This window comes from Ascidiella aspersa, chromosome 7 (assembly GCF_963924565.1).
Source record: "Ascidiella aspersa chromosome 7, kaAscAspe10.2, whole genome shotgun sequence".
In the NCBI taxonomy this organism is placed as follows: Eukaryota; Metazoa; Chordata; class Ascidiacea; order Phlebobranchia; family Ascidiidae; genus Ascidiella; species Ascidiella aspersa.
Genome location: NC_139453.1, coordinates 29,160,069 through 29,176,073, shown reverse-complemented (window position 1 = coordinate 29,176,073; position 16,005 = coordinate 29,160,069). Strand labels below are relative to the sequence as shown.

General features: G+C 34.5%; 1 protein-coding gene and 1 pseudogene across 1 annotated transcript; one reads left to right on the top strand and one right to left on the bottom strand.

Annotated features, from left to right (window-relative positions):
* Positions 1-2,719: 2,719 nt before the first annotated feature.
* On the top strand, positions 2,720-14,941 carry LOC146138835 (uncharacterized). Its single transcript, XM_083394875.1, has 10 exons — positions 2,720-2,848; positions 3,057-3,153; positions 3,320-3,373; positions 4,170-4,318; positions 7,013-7,158; positions 7,818-7,965; positions 8,716-8,946; positions 9,879-10,115; positions 10,870-10,991; positions 12,217-14,941. Exons 1-10 carry the CDS (start codon positions 2,750-2,752, stop codon positions 12,419-12,421), a joined length of 1,488 nt encoding a protein of 495 aa, XP_083251001.1. The 5' UTR covers positions 2,720-2,749; the 3' UTR covers positions 12,422-14,941.
* Positions 3,494-3,651, bottom strand: LOC146138836 (small ribosomal subunit protein eS27-like pseudogene; annotated as a pseudogene).
* Positions 14,942-16,005: the final 1,064 nt, after the last annotated feature.

Genomic DNA, 16,005 nt, shown 5'->3' with positions numbered 1-16,005 from the left:
TAGGGAACATATTTGATTTTCCGGCGCTGGTCTACTATCCTATCTCAGTGTTTAAAAAATTATTAAATTAATGCACAATATTTTGGGTTAGGGTTAGCCTGGGTTTGGTTGAGACAAGTATTAATATATTTTTTATTTAATAATAATACTTAAACTGGCCAAAATCAAACTCTAACTAGCACCCTAAACCAAATATTGTGCGTTGATTTAATAATTATTTGAACGCTGTGGTGGGTTTGTAGACCAGTGCGGTTTTTAATAGTTTTAGTTTGGTTGTACCTCATAAAAAAACCTTTTGGCACCACCTGAACTGCATGCTTTTAACACAGCATTTAAACGTTAACTAGGCCTTGTTGCTTATTTTGAAGACGTATTAACTAAACACACCTTAAACAAATGGCCCTAACTCAGAGCAAAAGACAACAACACTAGAATCACAAATAAAACATTAGGCAAATTTTAAATCTTTATCCAACCATCAATACGAAGCACTATCGGGCTGAAAAAGTTGACACTATCAGCTAAGTAATCACAGCAACAAACGAACTAGCCTTTTTCTGATTCACGTGTCTGTATTTACTGATTTTATCGTAATTTCAAAATTGAAACGAGTGAACTTGATAGATTACGGCTTTGTTAGCAACAGTCGATCAAAATATACCGTTGCTATGCTCTCTCACTCTGTTAGTGGCGAACCGCGTCATTTTATTATAATTAAAAACTGTTTCGAACAAGGTATTTTGCGGAATTTATGACACTTTATTCAAATAAAAAATATCGGTCAATTGTGGTTCAAATAAAGATCAAGGTTGGTTTTAAAATATGGGACAATTTTTGTCTAATAAATCGTCAAATAATTATAGAGTAAAAATCACAACAAAACGTATTTATTAAATCAATAATGACATATGAATTAGAAAAAGGCCTAGTAGGTTTCCTATGAAGCACATTTTTATTGTATTCTTTGAAAACATTTGCTCAAATTGAACAATATTTGTCTTGAAAAATTTATGGCCGTCATGTCGTTCTTGTTTATTCACGTCTGTCGTGGTTGTCACGGTGCAAGGCGGGGTTAATGGAGCGTGACCGAGCGACGCTTTCTATTGTATTTAGTTCATTCACTTTCGTTTATGAATTCACGTTGTTAAAGTCGAAACAGCGGCATTTTAAGCCTTTTGTGAGTGGTTTTAATCTGCTGTCATACTTTGCATTTTGATTGCGGGTGTAACGCTCTCTGTTTTAGCGAAAGTTTTCTATAATATGTCAATTAAAGTTTTTCAGTTAGACTTACGCCCTGTCGCCCTTAAGATAACATTTTCCCATTGTTTAAGTGAAAGTTTGGCGCTGGTCTAGAATCCTACCACAGTTCTAAAATCAACGCACAAAATTTGAGTTTGGGTGCGGGTTAGCGTTCGGGTGTGGGTGGGTCAAGTATTATTATATTCTTTGTTTAATAATAATACTTGACCCACCGTAACCCAAACGCTAACCCGCACCCTAACCCAAATGGTGTTTCGTTGTGGTAGGATTCTAGACCAGCGCCGAAAGTTTTGCTTATTTTAAGGGACACAACCATTTTTTGGAAAAAAAATTAGGTTTTATAATACATAACATTTCGACTAAGGGATCTAAGGATTGTTATTATCAAAAATTGCCTGCTAGATATTAAAGGAATTAGGTTTATGTTGTTAACATAACATTTGCGTTGGTGCGTTGTGAAACCCGTGTGGATTAACAACCGACTGTTTTGTGTAAATGGTTTAAATATTGGCTACCAAAAAATATAAAACCAAAACGTTTTTAAACCACTGGTTTTAGTAATAATGTAACACTTGCAGTATAAATGTTGCTGACAATTTCACAATGGATATTGAGTAACAGTAATTATCGAAGCACATATGTTTTAATTAAGCACTCTGGAGATATGGCGGATTTCAAGGTACACAGCCGATAAGCACTAAATGATGAAAAGTGCATCCACTAGTTTAACAAGGGAAAAAACAGAAACATTTTCTATTTTTTAGGATACAGTTTAAGTCTGTTGAAAATACTAGCAGTTTGCCATACTTTCCACAGGGGTATCTTGTAAACTGGTAGAATGTAAAAACTTTTACAAATTCATAACTAAACAATCAAACTGAAATGTCTTGATCAGTTAACCCAAAAAATTTTTGATAAACCGATTTGTGGTTCAATAAAACTATTAAAAAATAATTCAAATGCGTAATAAGTCTACTTAGTTTTGGTTAGCAACATAATATCTTGTATATAATTTTAAGGCCACACAATACTCGGTTTATAAAAATTAAATTAAATTTTAAAATGCTATTTCTTTTTAATTTATGTTTCAATTTGCTGTCCTCAATCTAAAAAAACTATGAAATAAAGAAAAAATATTTGATACTTCTTTCAGTATGCTAGACCAGGGTTTCCCAAACTTTTTTGGGCCACGGACCACTAATTGTGAATCTGTTTTTTCGCGGACCGCAATACAGAGCAAAAATAAATAAACCGATTTTTATGTTTTTACAAAACTGACAACATCAATGAGACGGAAACTTTTGCGTTGGTAAACGTCCAATGGTCCGTTGACCACAGTTTGGGAAACCCTGTGCTAGACTACTGTTTTGGTATATAGATCCTGTGTTTGTAAAATATATTGCCTGTATAAAATTTATTAAAATAGTATGTTTATTTTTATTTTTTGTGTTTAGTTTATGAGATAGACTTTCTAGGTTTAGAATGTGCCATGAATGGTAGTAGCAGTGAAAAGATGGCTTCTTCAAGTGGTGAAGACTGGGAAAAAGATCTCGATTGGCTAATTAAAGATTCCGATAAGAAAGAAAAGGTTAGAAAGAAATGGATTGTTTTGTAACACCTTACTGAATAGAATTCTAATCGGCAATAATAGTTAAGCCTATTTATGAATATTTGTCTCTGGTTTATTTACTAAAAATGGTTAAGAATCGTGTCTTGAAAATAAAAAAGTGCTTAAATAATAATTACTTAAGAAGTTCTTTAATAATAATTGCAAATTATGCTTGTTTTAATAACAGTCTGGATCAAGCAGCAGTAGTAGTAGCAGCAGCAGCAGTTCATCTTCGGAAGATGAAGCAGAAATAACTAAAAAACCTGCTAAAGAACCTGTCAACGGTAAATTAGTCTCAAAATTTTTTTATAATAATTTCTAAATTTTTACCAAATTTTATTTAAATAGAAATCTGCTTAAAACCCTACTAATTATTTTTAGTAATTTTAATGTTTTTGTTTGTCGTACAGTTAAACCAATTGTTCTTTGTCAACTTTATATTTTGTACAGAAAAACCTGCAACACCACAAGAAAGGGCTCTTTCACCCGTCAAATCGGAAAGTGGTAATTATCCTATTTTCCTTGATTTAACAACAATCAGAGAACAGTCCTGCAACTAAAAAAAACAATTTTATTCAACCTCAGTTTTGACACAAGGCAACTTTATAACTGTTTTTCATTAAGTTAATGCTGCTTTTTCCTGAAAGAGCATCCTTCTGTAAGCCTTGTTCTTCCTCCAGTTGGTCGACATAAAACAGTTGATCATCCGACACACAATACCACAGTTTGCACGTGGCTAAACACGGTCGTGATTTTGTAACAACCGGACATTTCATGTCCATAAAATATGAGCTTGTGTAACTTTATAACTGTTTTTCAGGAACAACACAATAATTTTACAGATATATTCATTTAAATTATACAATGTCATGGGTAAAAAACCAAATAAAAGTGAAATTGCCATTTTTGTTAATTTTAAACGTTTTGCAACTGTTAACTTGATCAGAAATTGTCAATATTTTTTTAGACATAGACCGATATATATAGATTTACCGATAAAGTCGGCCTAAATTTGACTTGTACCAGTATATCGGTGTTGGTAAATGTAGGCCGACACTTTGGCCCATGTTTTAGTACGAAAATATGATATAATTTTTCCTGCACAACAAACAACTAACAAATAAAAAAAATTGGGTTTTAGCATCAAGCCGAGTTAATATGCAAAATAATAGTTTAATAATGAATAAAGTTAATAAACTAATTGTCATTTGGATTTTATTTTTAATAAATTGAAGTTAAGAACATTTCCCAAGTATATAAAAAATCGGAATCGGTCTAAAAGAGTGATGTGTATTTTTAGATGATGAGCCTCGAACTGATGTTACAACAGATGAAGAGGACAATGAAGACGGACTTACATCGAAAACGCGACCCATCGTTCAGCGCAATACACAACTTAACAACGCTGAAGATAGTGAAGACTATGATGTACAAGCTAGGCTAGAAAAGGTAGGTTCTCACTACTAACTACGAATATGTGGGTTGTTTATGCAATAGGTTATGGTTGTAGTTTTAAAAGTGATGAACTGTTGATTTTATAGAATATTATGGCTTTGGTATTTTTAGTGCGATTCCTGTAAAAACCTTTCTATTGTAATCAAAATGTTTTGCTGAACATTTTAGTCGACAAAAACAAATCTTAAGTTTATTTTTGTAATGACGTGGTTAAACACAGTTTTTTTATATTATTAAATGCCAACTGGTGACTCTTAATTTGCAAACTGATGACAAAGTGATTTTTAGCTTGTAGTATCATTACCCTATAGACTTTATAGAGTTTAAATATTTTTATATTCACATAATTAATATGACCCACAATCAAAAAAGAAATAACAACACAAAACTGACTTATATAGTTGCATTAAAATGACTTTAAAATTGTAGAAATAATTAAATCGACTCCCATTTTGCAAAAAAAAAAATAAGATATCATCTTAGATCATTGTCAAAATTACACCCTTAATCAGCTTTACTATATCCAAGTCATTTGAAAATTATTATTTCGGCTCAGTTACGTCGACTTTATTTAATTAGGTGCTTTGTTTCAGGTTTTAGTTTCTTTGATAGAATTGTGTTCAATGCTTAAAGTTTCACCTGTTATCATTTTAACCTAATTAAGTTCATTTTCAGATGGTTGTCTCTGGATTAGCCACATGTGCAACTTCTTATTATTCTTATTAGTGAGAGTATTTTTTTAATCAGATGTAATCGGGTTATCTTCTTAATACCACTTCTCATTTCAAGTCACACTAGCGGATTTCAAGTGCGCGATGTCAAAGGGGTTTAGTTAAATCATGTTTGCTGACACAATGTTTGTTGTAGCCCCTTAATCCCTGGAAGGCTGTCTCGGGCAAGATCGTGCAAGACATCCCCTTTGTTTGTCATGTTTTAGTACCACGAAAGGCATTGTTTGTACGGAAACAACAAAGCATGTCGCGGTCGATAAATGGCCTGGTGCCGACTCCAAAAAAGTCTGTGTATTTATTTTCAAACCCTCCTTTCATTGGTGTGTTGTCCCATCATTGATGCCCGAGCGTACGGCGGTAATTGTCAACACAATAAGAAACCCAACACTGCCGTCCAAGCCTTCCATCTATTGTCCCCCTGCACCTAGTGATAAGGTGAACTGGTTACTAAAACATAATGTGACTAGAGGCCTTTGAGGTTACAGCCCCAGAAAAGTAGCAGATGTGTTATGTTTGCTGAGCTAATGTGAAAAACCTAGTGTTAAAAGATGCTATCGTCGGAAGCAAATCGCACCCGAGTTAAACTATATAAGAAAACTAATTGTATCCAAGTGTCTGTCTGGTTCCTTTATTTAAAACAAACCTGTTCTTTGAGGGTATTTTAACAGGAAATGGATAATCTATATTATAAAGAAAAATAATTGTGTGATTTAGAAAACATAATTGTGCCTGTATGCCCTGTTACCTTTATTAAAACAATGTTTTGTGTGGTAAAAATATACTATAACTGAAAGGACCTTGTAGCGTACAGACCTGTTGGTTTTCAATTTGGGTGATATATCACCTTCATGGCTAAGTGTTAAAACCACGAATGCGCTGAATAATTTATGAGTTTCATAATCTCTACACCTGTGTTATATCAAGGCCAATAACCTGTGTGTGCTTTTCAACCATGAATTGGATGTTTTTTAATAATTTTTTTAATATTGATGAGCAACAGATGTAAAATAGTGTCCATTAGTGTTTGGAAATGTCCATATATATTTTATAATTTTGGTTTTGTTACAAATTTTTGATGAAAAAATCTTAAAATCTCCATTTTACCTATGCTTATTTGTGTGCAAACTGCCAAATATTTGCGGTTTGACAAAGAATTTCGTTTAAAAAAAACTGTTTTCAACCAAAAAGAATAGATTGATTTAGAATTTAATAAAGCAAAGAAAAGAAGACACTTCTTGAAAATGTATTTATATAAGTTTCTGGTTTGTGCAAATTGCGAAAAAATTGCTTGTAGAAAGGGATGGTGCATAGCATTCATATTTTATAAAAATTAGTATCTATTAAAAATACAGTATTCAAGATGAAAATACCCACTAAAATTTGCACAAGTTTGTCTGAGGTGGCTGAAACAACAATTCAGTTGGTAACAACAATATTTGCTTATGGCTTCCTTTAGATCATTTACTGAGGCAGCGGTGCATAAACTAACAACCCACCAAGCCTTGATGTCAACAAAACACACCCTGCGCTAATCAGTGTGGTCTCCACGCCTCGTAAACGCTTGGGCACACTAATAGTAATAGACAGACAACCATTTACATACCTTAATAACTGTATATATATATATGAATAAAACTTTTATATTTCATATGTAACATCATTCATACTACATTATTGCAAACACTATATACTGCATTGTTAACTAATTAACTTCAATATGAAGAAAAAAATGATTTATTTGTTAGTTATAAGTTTGTAGCTAAACTCGTTTCAAGTTTGGGCTAACTTAAAAATCATGAGGCATTTTACTTAAAAAATATAAGGCATTAACTTAAAAAAATGAGGCATCAACTAATTTAAATAAAACGTATAATTCATCGCAAAACTAATTTTAATATTAAAAAAACTGAGAGATATAAATATTTTTCAAATTCAATTTATTAAACAAATTTTTTAGGCAAATGCTGAGCTAGCTGGTGGTAATAGTTCTGACGAAGCAGACAGAGAGCGTAAAGTTTTGTTTAAACCAAAGTTGATCGACTTTGAAGCTCCACCCGATGATTATTCATCTTCGTCGTCATCGGACGAAGAAGAAGATTTAAAGTAAAAAAAAGTTATTTTAATTGTTTTGGACTAACATAATTCTTTTTGAAAATATGTTTTAATTATTACCGAGTTATTAAATTATGCATTTTGTAAACCAGGGGTTCCCAACCTTTTTTACACTTTAATAAAAAAAAATGTTATTTTGATTTTTTTGGACAAAATTATTTGTTTTTAAGTAAGAAAATTTCTGTTCAGTATTTTTTTTTGTCAACATAACATTTTTGAATTTGAACTATTAACAAGTGATTAAATTGTGCATTTTGTAAACAGTTATGTCTACTAATATTTGTAAAATAATACACAACTTTTTGTTTATTTTTTAAGAAAAACAACATATTTGAGTAATATATTAAATAAATATATAGTTTTTGCCACAAATGCTGCAAAACGTTTTTCATCAAGAATGCCTTATCTGCCATGGCAAATAAAAGTAAAAAAAAAAGACTTTTAAATATAAATAGTTTAAATTGTCACCTGCACTATTTGGCTGACAAAAACTAGTATACTATATAATTCTAAAGTTTAACATTAATTTATTAAAAAAACAAAATCGACCTAGCAATTGGCATGGTTAAGAAAAATCCCAGGCTATACACTGGGCCAATTCTCGGTTGTTGTACAGCACAAACCCTCATCCAATTTTTCTTTTTTTTTAGAAAAGTGTCCAAAACAGTTGGTAAGATGTCGGTTAACGACGGTGGTGGCGATTCGCGTAGTTACGAAGAAGAGGAAATAGTCGAGATCAACGGGCAGTTCGTTCGAAAGGACGAGAAAATTCTGATAGAACGCGGCGGAAAGTTTGAGGTAATTTACTCAACTTTGTATTTCAAAGTGTTTTAACGCCGTATTGTTCCGGGTTTACGGCAGTTAAAAATAGATTTTACGCAGTGAAACATGCACACATGTATGTGTGTTAGCAACTGAAACCTAGCCCTTCTGACGTTGCTTTTTGACCAACTATTACGGCTTACGTATAATTAGTACACCGAAAGCCATTGCTGACTCACAGAATCTGTCGATCAATGGTGCAAGCAGAGCAGGCTAGAAAACAACTAGCCTGCAGTGAGGTTCGAACTCACGACCTCCGGTTAGATTCGTTGAGTTTGCGATGGCTTTTGGTGTACTAATGATACGCAAGTCGTAATCGTTGGTCAAAAAGCAGCTTTAGAAGGGCTAGATCACAGTTGTTAACACACATATGTGTGTGCATCATTTCATTGAATATGTTTTACGCAGTCATAATATGCGAATTTAAAGAAAATCCTTCTTAAGACTTTCCTTTTGGAAATGTTTCACCGAATTTCTTTTTACTTTTCTTAGTCGTTTAAAATAAAGCAAGAGCAAACTAAGGCTTTCTAATTTTTTTCCATTTTATAACAAATTAATTTGATGTTTACGTGTTGACCCTATAGATATGATTACTTAATCGAGAGCACGCTCACGAAAGTTTCTGGGTAATTTCAGTCTTCTGCGGTTTAAATAAAGTCGCTTTAGATTATTTTAGCCCCCCCCCCCTTATTATTACGTTTGTGAACTAACATGAAAAATTACCAGCTTGTCGAAGCCAGCGAACTGAAGGGAATCCTTCCCCCGGTAAACAATGGAAACGGCTCCAACGGTCACCACACGGGGGCAGTAGTGGTTCAGGGGAAGTCCCAGGACCAATCGGCCCTCCCGCCAGTCAAGGGTCGGCCCAAGTCGGCGCCGGTGAGGTCCCACAAGCCCAGGCCTCCCCCGTCCACGAGACCAGTGTCGGCAACGGAACAGCAAACATACAGGAGAAGGGTATGTTGGATAGTTTTGGAGTGGAATGAATATAAATACTTTGGAGCATAATGGTTGGATGTTGTAGTAAGACGTAATAAGAATATTAAAGCCCATACAAAAGTAAATAGCATTTTGAACGTTTCGAATAACTGTTTATTTATTCAATATGTTGTTCAAAATTATAAACGTTCAAAATGATACCTACTTCTGTGTGGGAAGTAGGTATCTTTTGTGAAAGTTTCGAATAAATCTCAAGATAATGTCCAGAGATTTTAGCAGTTGAATTAGTAATGTCAAAGCCCACACAGAAGTAGGCGTCATTTTTTGAACGTTTCGAATAAATCTAAAAACAAATGACTAGATGTTGTAGTTAGATGTAGAATGAATAGGCCCATACAGAAGAAACGGTAATTTTGGGACGTTTCGAATAATACTCCATTGATATTTATCATTTTCATACAACCTGCTTTTCTGTACTGGCTTTTGTTATACGCTTATATACAAAGATAAACTAACTAAGTACAACTGTAATGATTGGCAATCGCGTGTTGGATAACTGTAAAAATAAAAGGCCAGACTATAGTATACCGTGTGCCGTGGCAGCTCACTAGTTTTTTCTGCACAGGGCGAGAGTTCATAAACCAACACTAATTAGTTTCACCGAACTAAATTGGGCGTATCGCAAAGTTTTGCTCCATTATCAAAACCTAAACCTATTTATTCGAAATAACGTAAACAGGCAGCCAAACTGAGCAAATTAAAATCGCAAAAGCAAAATTAAAATCGTTATTTCTTTTTTGTTTTTCTAAACTTCTAACTTATTCATTCTCCAAAGAGAAAGAGGACCTAATTAAATTTACCGAACTAAGTTGGGCGTGTCGCAAATTTATACACCTCTACTCAAAGCACAACACTTAACAAACCTTCTCCCTCATTCTGTGCTCCTCCAGAGCGAGAGAACCTTCTCCTACTCTCCCGAGATGAAGAAGATCCTCAAGAAGCAGCTGGAGGCTAAGGCTGCTCGGGAACGGGAGGATGAGAAGAGGAGGAAGGCTGAAGAGCAGGAGGCGAGGGAGTTTGCGGAGGATGCGTGGAAAGCTTGGGTGGAGAGGAAGAATAAGAGCATCAAGGAGGAGCGCGACAGGAAACGAGAGGAGCAGAGGAAACGGGAGGCCGACAATCGCAAGGTGAGGAGCTTATTGCTTAATTTGGGTTGTTTGAGCTGGTCGTTGCATGAACAAGTACGGCATGTAGGTCAGACCGTACAGCACACCGCCTGCCGCTGCGCCTACATTGGCTGACGAAGTAAAGTTGATTAGAAACTTGTTGCTTGATTTGGGGAGGTTTTTTTAGTTGTTTTAAGCCCGATGAGAAACAGAAACTATTTTGGAAGGCCGTGTCAAAAAAGGTGATCTGGAATACACGTAATATACACTTTTAAACAGTGTTATTCTTTTTAATTAAAAGCTGTAATCGAATGTTTTGACTTATATAACTAATTTATTTACTTTTTTAAACTATTTGAGAATTAAATATAGAGCATTTCAGTTTTTCCAAATTGTTTAGATTGCCAAACAATTGTTGATGATAAATATGTCATAGCGTGGAAAGCTACTCGTTACTTTGACATCTGTCACAAATATAGCAAGTGCATAATACAATATTACGTGTCCGTGTTTGTTTATACTCGCAGAATGCAACTGTGGAATTAGTTTATTTTTGTTTTCTCAAATTAGATTTAGAATTACCAAATTTTTGAAAACCATAATTCAAACTATAGTTTGAACTAGAATTACCCACATCTTTTTATTTAAACCGCAATTTATTCTCGTAAGATTGTGGTTGAAATAGTTTAGCACCAAACACTTTGTCAACTCTTAGCAAAAAATGGCGTCCGATCACGCCAACCAACAGGTTAGACAACTGCCTTATCCTCCACAGGACCCTAACGAAGCGGACGAGGCGTACAAGGAATGGATGAAGCACAAGTCGGTCCAGATAAAACAGGAGAGGTTGGCCACTCAGCAACTGCAAATCGAACATGACGAGGGATGGTTCTTAAGGTGAGGCTTTTTAACGTTGGGTCAGGAATGTTAAACACTTTGTAATTGACGATATATCCTGGTAAAGCTAAATGTCATTGGTTATCTTAAAACTTTGTCTCATTTGTCAGTTGTGTTTTAACAAGCCACAGCAAAATAATGCGTGGTAAAATGTTTTAATTTATTGAAAGAGACTTGCAGAAAAGTGTATGCCAAATACTTTATATCTTAGTTGTGTTTTTACAAGCCACAGCAAAAAGTATTCTTGGCAAGGTATTTTGATCACATAAATTGGGGCCCACCACCATTGGTTATTTTAAAACTCCGTCAAATTTTGTATGATGTTGTTTTAACAAGCCACTACTAAATTTTGCTAAGGTATTTTGATGTATTGAAATAATCTCGCACAAAAATCTATGCCATACCACCATTGGTTAGCCTTTAAAACATTATCGAATTTTACAGTAAAACTATACGCGGCTAGTGAAGGTAATTGCGCGCAGCAGACCTCAGTCACACTGAACGTGGTTAATTCGGGTTGGGCCCCAGTTACCGACAAACAGGCGTGTTCCTCTGCCCGCCCAACCATGACCAAAGGTCTGGCGCGCCTGCTAAATGTCAAATTCGTGGTCGGAGTTATTTTTTGACGAGTTGAGTTGATTGCCGAAAATTGAGTCCTTTGCCGAAAACGGTGCAAGATCTGCTATTTTGGAGGATCTTGTAGCGTTTCTCACACGTCCATGCAGCACTGTTGCCTTTTTCTTGTTTATTGCCTTAAAGCTTTGCATGATATTGCCAAATGAAAGCTTTGCATGATAATATGTATTTTAAAATGCGTACAAATCATTGTTGTAAACGAGTTATTATGAAATTATTTAAGTCACAGTCAAGTCATTTGTAAAATAACTTAAGTCCAGGTCAAATCTTTTCGAATAAATAACAAGGCAAGGCAAAGTCAAGTCATAATTAGAGTAAGTCAACTTCAAGTTAAGTCTCTGTCATTCCCCGCTAAAAGGTTCCCTTCTAAATATTAAAATATTAAAATCACCGAACTTAAAAAAAGGAAAAAATTAAAACAACTAAATTTTTCCTTAAATTCCTTAAATCCAATGAGAAGTGGAAATATATTAAAAAAACATTCGAAAGAGAAAGGCAAGAAGTGCAAGAAAAACCTGGAAAGTAAACAAATTCACCAAAGTATTAAATAGTGTTAATTTATTTAAAAAGAAATACATTTTTAACGCAGGGAACGCAAGGAGTGCAACAAGGCGTATCGCCAGTGGCTGCGCAAAAAGAACGAGGACGCCCGTAAGCAACGCGACCTCGAGAAGTCGTTGAGACGTCAGTCGCGCAGGGAGGCCAGGCAAGTACGTCGGGCGCAAAAGCTGCTGGACTCGATTCGTGAAACTCAGCAGATGAAATACGTCGAGTACTACGGCTACAGGTTCTAGTCTACTCGCTCTTTTCATCCAATTTTGGGCGAGTAACTCGCTGAGTGTTGACTCTTTAAAGGCGGCAGAGTTTGGGATATTTTTTGCTCGACTTTTGCTGAAGTTTTCTGTTGTTTTTTAACAGTATTCTGCTTTCTTAAAGTGCTTTCAATTTTTAGATTTCCGTTGTAATTTTGCAATTGGATAAACTCTTAACAAGCTTATAATTTTAGGAAGATTAATTTATAATTGAAAATAGAATAATATCATTACAAGGCTACTTGTTTGCAACCCTGTTTCCAAAGAAACCTAAGAAAATCGTTTAAAGCAAAAAACTCACAGTTTACCTTTTAATCTGAAACCCAATGTGTCTAAGATTTCGCATTTATCTGACATTTTGCGTTGTATCACGACACACGTAATCACTAACCAGTGTTGTAAACAAATCCCGGTCAAGTCTTTTTGAAAGAACTTAAGTCCTGGTCAAGTAATTTTGAATAAATAACAAGTTAAGTCCAAGTCAATTTCAAATCAATTCTTTGTGATAAAAATTAAACGTTAACTATTAAAATTGGTAGTCCGATTATGAGCAGCAGTTTAACTTAAAAATAACACAAAATGAAACTTATAGTAAGCAAACGTCAGATAAATAACCCAATTTTAGAATACAAAATGCTTAATGAAAACACTTTATTTCAATCCAAGTCATTAGCGCAAAAGATTTAAGTCAAGTCAAATTATTCAAAAACAGTGAATTAAGTGCGCTTAGTCATTACAACATTGCAGATAACCCTAGCGACACCGTATGCGCCTTGTCTGAAGTATGATTAGGAAAAGTGCTACAATGGCGCGATAGCCTTAAAGAATTATTCAATTATTATTAGTACTAATCCATACAAGAATCAGCTTTGCTATCCGTGATTCGGATTTCTTTTTGCTCTCTTTTCTAATTTTGTTTTGTTATCTTTGTTATTCTGAAGCGATTAGGGGATACATATATATAGCGTTTATAAATGAAGCGTAAAACGTAATTTATCGATAAACGTAGCAAGCTAGAGTTAGAATGTCCGTGATTAACATTAAAATTGATGGAAAAAATAGTCAAGCTAATAATATCCGGTTATTTCTTATCGTGTGGTTTTTAAAAGTAGCGAACTTTTAAAACGAAATACTTTTCCTGGTATTTTACTGCGAACTTTTTATCACTCTAGTATTTTTTAAATACGTAAAAATATGTCATGCTTGAGTCTCATTTTACGTCTAGCCTTTTATGCTATTTCGCATAAGCGGGCACCTTTTTTAACTTTGCGCCCTTTATCGTGTAGTTCAAAATTTGCCCTCGCGCAATACAAAACGCACACACACGTGCGCACATGCACACATAAACGCACACACACACACTCGGTTATGCGGTGTGCTGCATCTGACAATATTTCTTTTAAATATTGACGACACTTGTTGGTTTTCAACCGCTTAGGGCTTACGGCACCCTTTATAAAATACTAATACAATGCGGTTGATTTTCTAGTATTTTTTCTAGTATTTCGCCGAGAGGTTAACTGTGATGTTAAAATTAATAAGGTAGAAAAAACATTCTTAATTTGTTGAAATCAAATCGCACATAAAAAACTGTATCAAGAAACTAAAAATGCAATCCAAAATAATTTGAAATATCTCTCGGCGCCCTTGAGCATTAAAAAGGGCGCGCACCCTTTTAGGAACCATTGCTTGGACACATAAAATACGAAGAAACAACTCACGTTTCACCAGTCTGTTTTCAGATTCGGTTTGCTAACCACTAAAAATAATGTAGTAGTTGTTATATTAACTTTTAAAAGAAAACTTTTTACCAAACACAAAAATTTAATTTGAATGCATTGTCTAACCCCGGATAAGAAATGGGTAAATTTGACCCCCATTTTCAAGCCAGGTAAAACAGTAAGTCGATTTGTAAGCCCCGGGTAAACCCCCGTTGCAATCCAGATGAAATAATGCTTAAATTTGACTTTGCCCTCTTTTAACCCCGTTTCTGACCCCAGGCTCAAGTACCTCTCTTATAGTTGCTTACATGCAAACTTTACCTGTACAACAGACACTTTTAATCTCGCGTCGCCGGTGTGACGTCATAATGGCCTTTAATCGTGACCTTTGTTCGTGTTTTTGCGTTTGGTCGAAACCAGCTTCGACAAATTTTGCATGTTAGATTATTAATAATATTTGCTTAAAGATCGAAATACTAAAGTTTGCTTTAACCAGATTTTGTTTGGTTCATTAAGGTGTTTTAACCACACTATAGGTTTCAGGTTTTATGTTGAATTTCGTTTTTTACTTTCACCCAATGCCTCTCCTGTTACTTTGTACATACCCCCCTTGTATTTTCTGTCACCCCCATTTAGTAATTTTGGTGGAGTGGTTTTCAAGTCTCTTTTCACTGTGTGTCTCTCGCTTATTCAAGTTTGTTTCAGCGGATTTTGTAGCAATTTGCGTCCACCGGTATTTTCGTCTTCAATAAATGTAGCGCGCTAATAAAGTATATATTATGTAAACAATAACCCCAGTTTTATTCTATTTTCGTCTGGTACTTCTATTATATATACTGCTGGAAGAGCAAAACTCCGTTATATATACCAATTGATCTAATTACAATATTATTACAGGCAAATATAGTAAAATTAAAACGTTCTGATGTATCCTACTTTTTCAAGGTTATTTAGCCATAGCCATTTCCCTAAAGTCACGTTTTATTCCAAATACCGATTGTTAATTACAACCTAGTGATACTTGATATTATTTTGGGAAAATACACCAATTGATGTAATTACAATATAATTACAAGCAAATAGGTAAAATTAAAATATATAAATGTAGCGCATTTTTTTAAAGTTATTTAGCCATAACTATTTACCTAAACTCCTAAACTATTGCCAAACTAAGCTGGCTTGCCTCTGGGCATCCCGCCCCCACAATTTGTTAGAACAAAGTCCATCTAAGACAGACCAAATCGTCATACATAAAAAATCTACACCTAAATCTCCTTCGACAAACAACTGGGTAAATTCTTACTTTTGTTACTTCTCACTACATTTAGAACTTCATAAAGAGTTGCATAAAAGTAACTTAAGATCCACACATTTTTTGAAGTTCTAAATTCCAAGCAACTGTACAACTTTCATTCTCAAGGGCATTGGTCTTGCCACTGTGAGAGCGCTCTGCTCAAAGTTTAAAGGCGATGTTATTCTTTTTGAAAGCTGGAACTAGTTTCCTCCACGGATATTTTACACGTTGGGTTTGTGATTTATATTGTGGATTGAACCGAGTGATAAGTTGAAACACAAAAATTCTTTTTTTTGTTTGGTATCGCATCAGTACGGACACCATTTATCAACGGGTATAGGCTCCGATCCAATATTATCGCACATAGCATATCTAGCATAGATCAGTGTTTATGTTGCCTGCCTAAAATAATTTAGGACCTAAAAAAGGTTTTAAACCAGAAATAAACGCTGAAGGCTAAGTATAACAAACCAGTGAGACGCACATGCTCCAGCAAATGCAATTTATCAATCAGTGAATTTAATTGATGTTGAACGTACACCAGATCGACT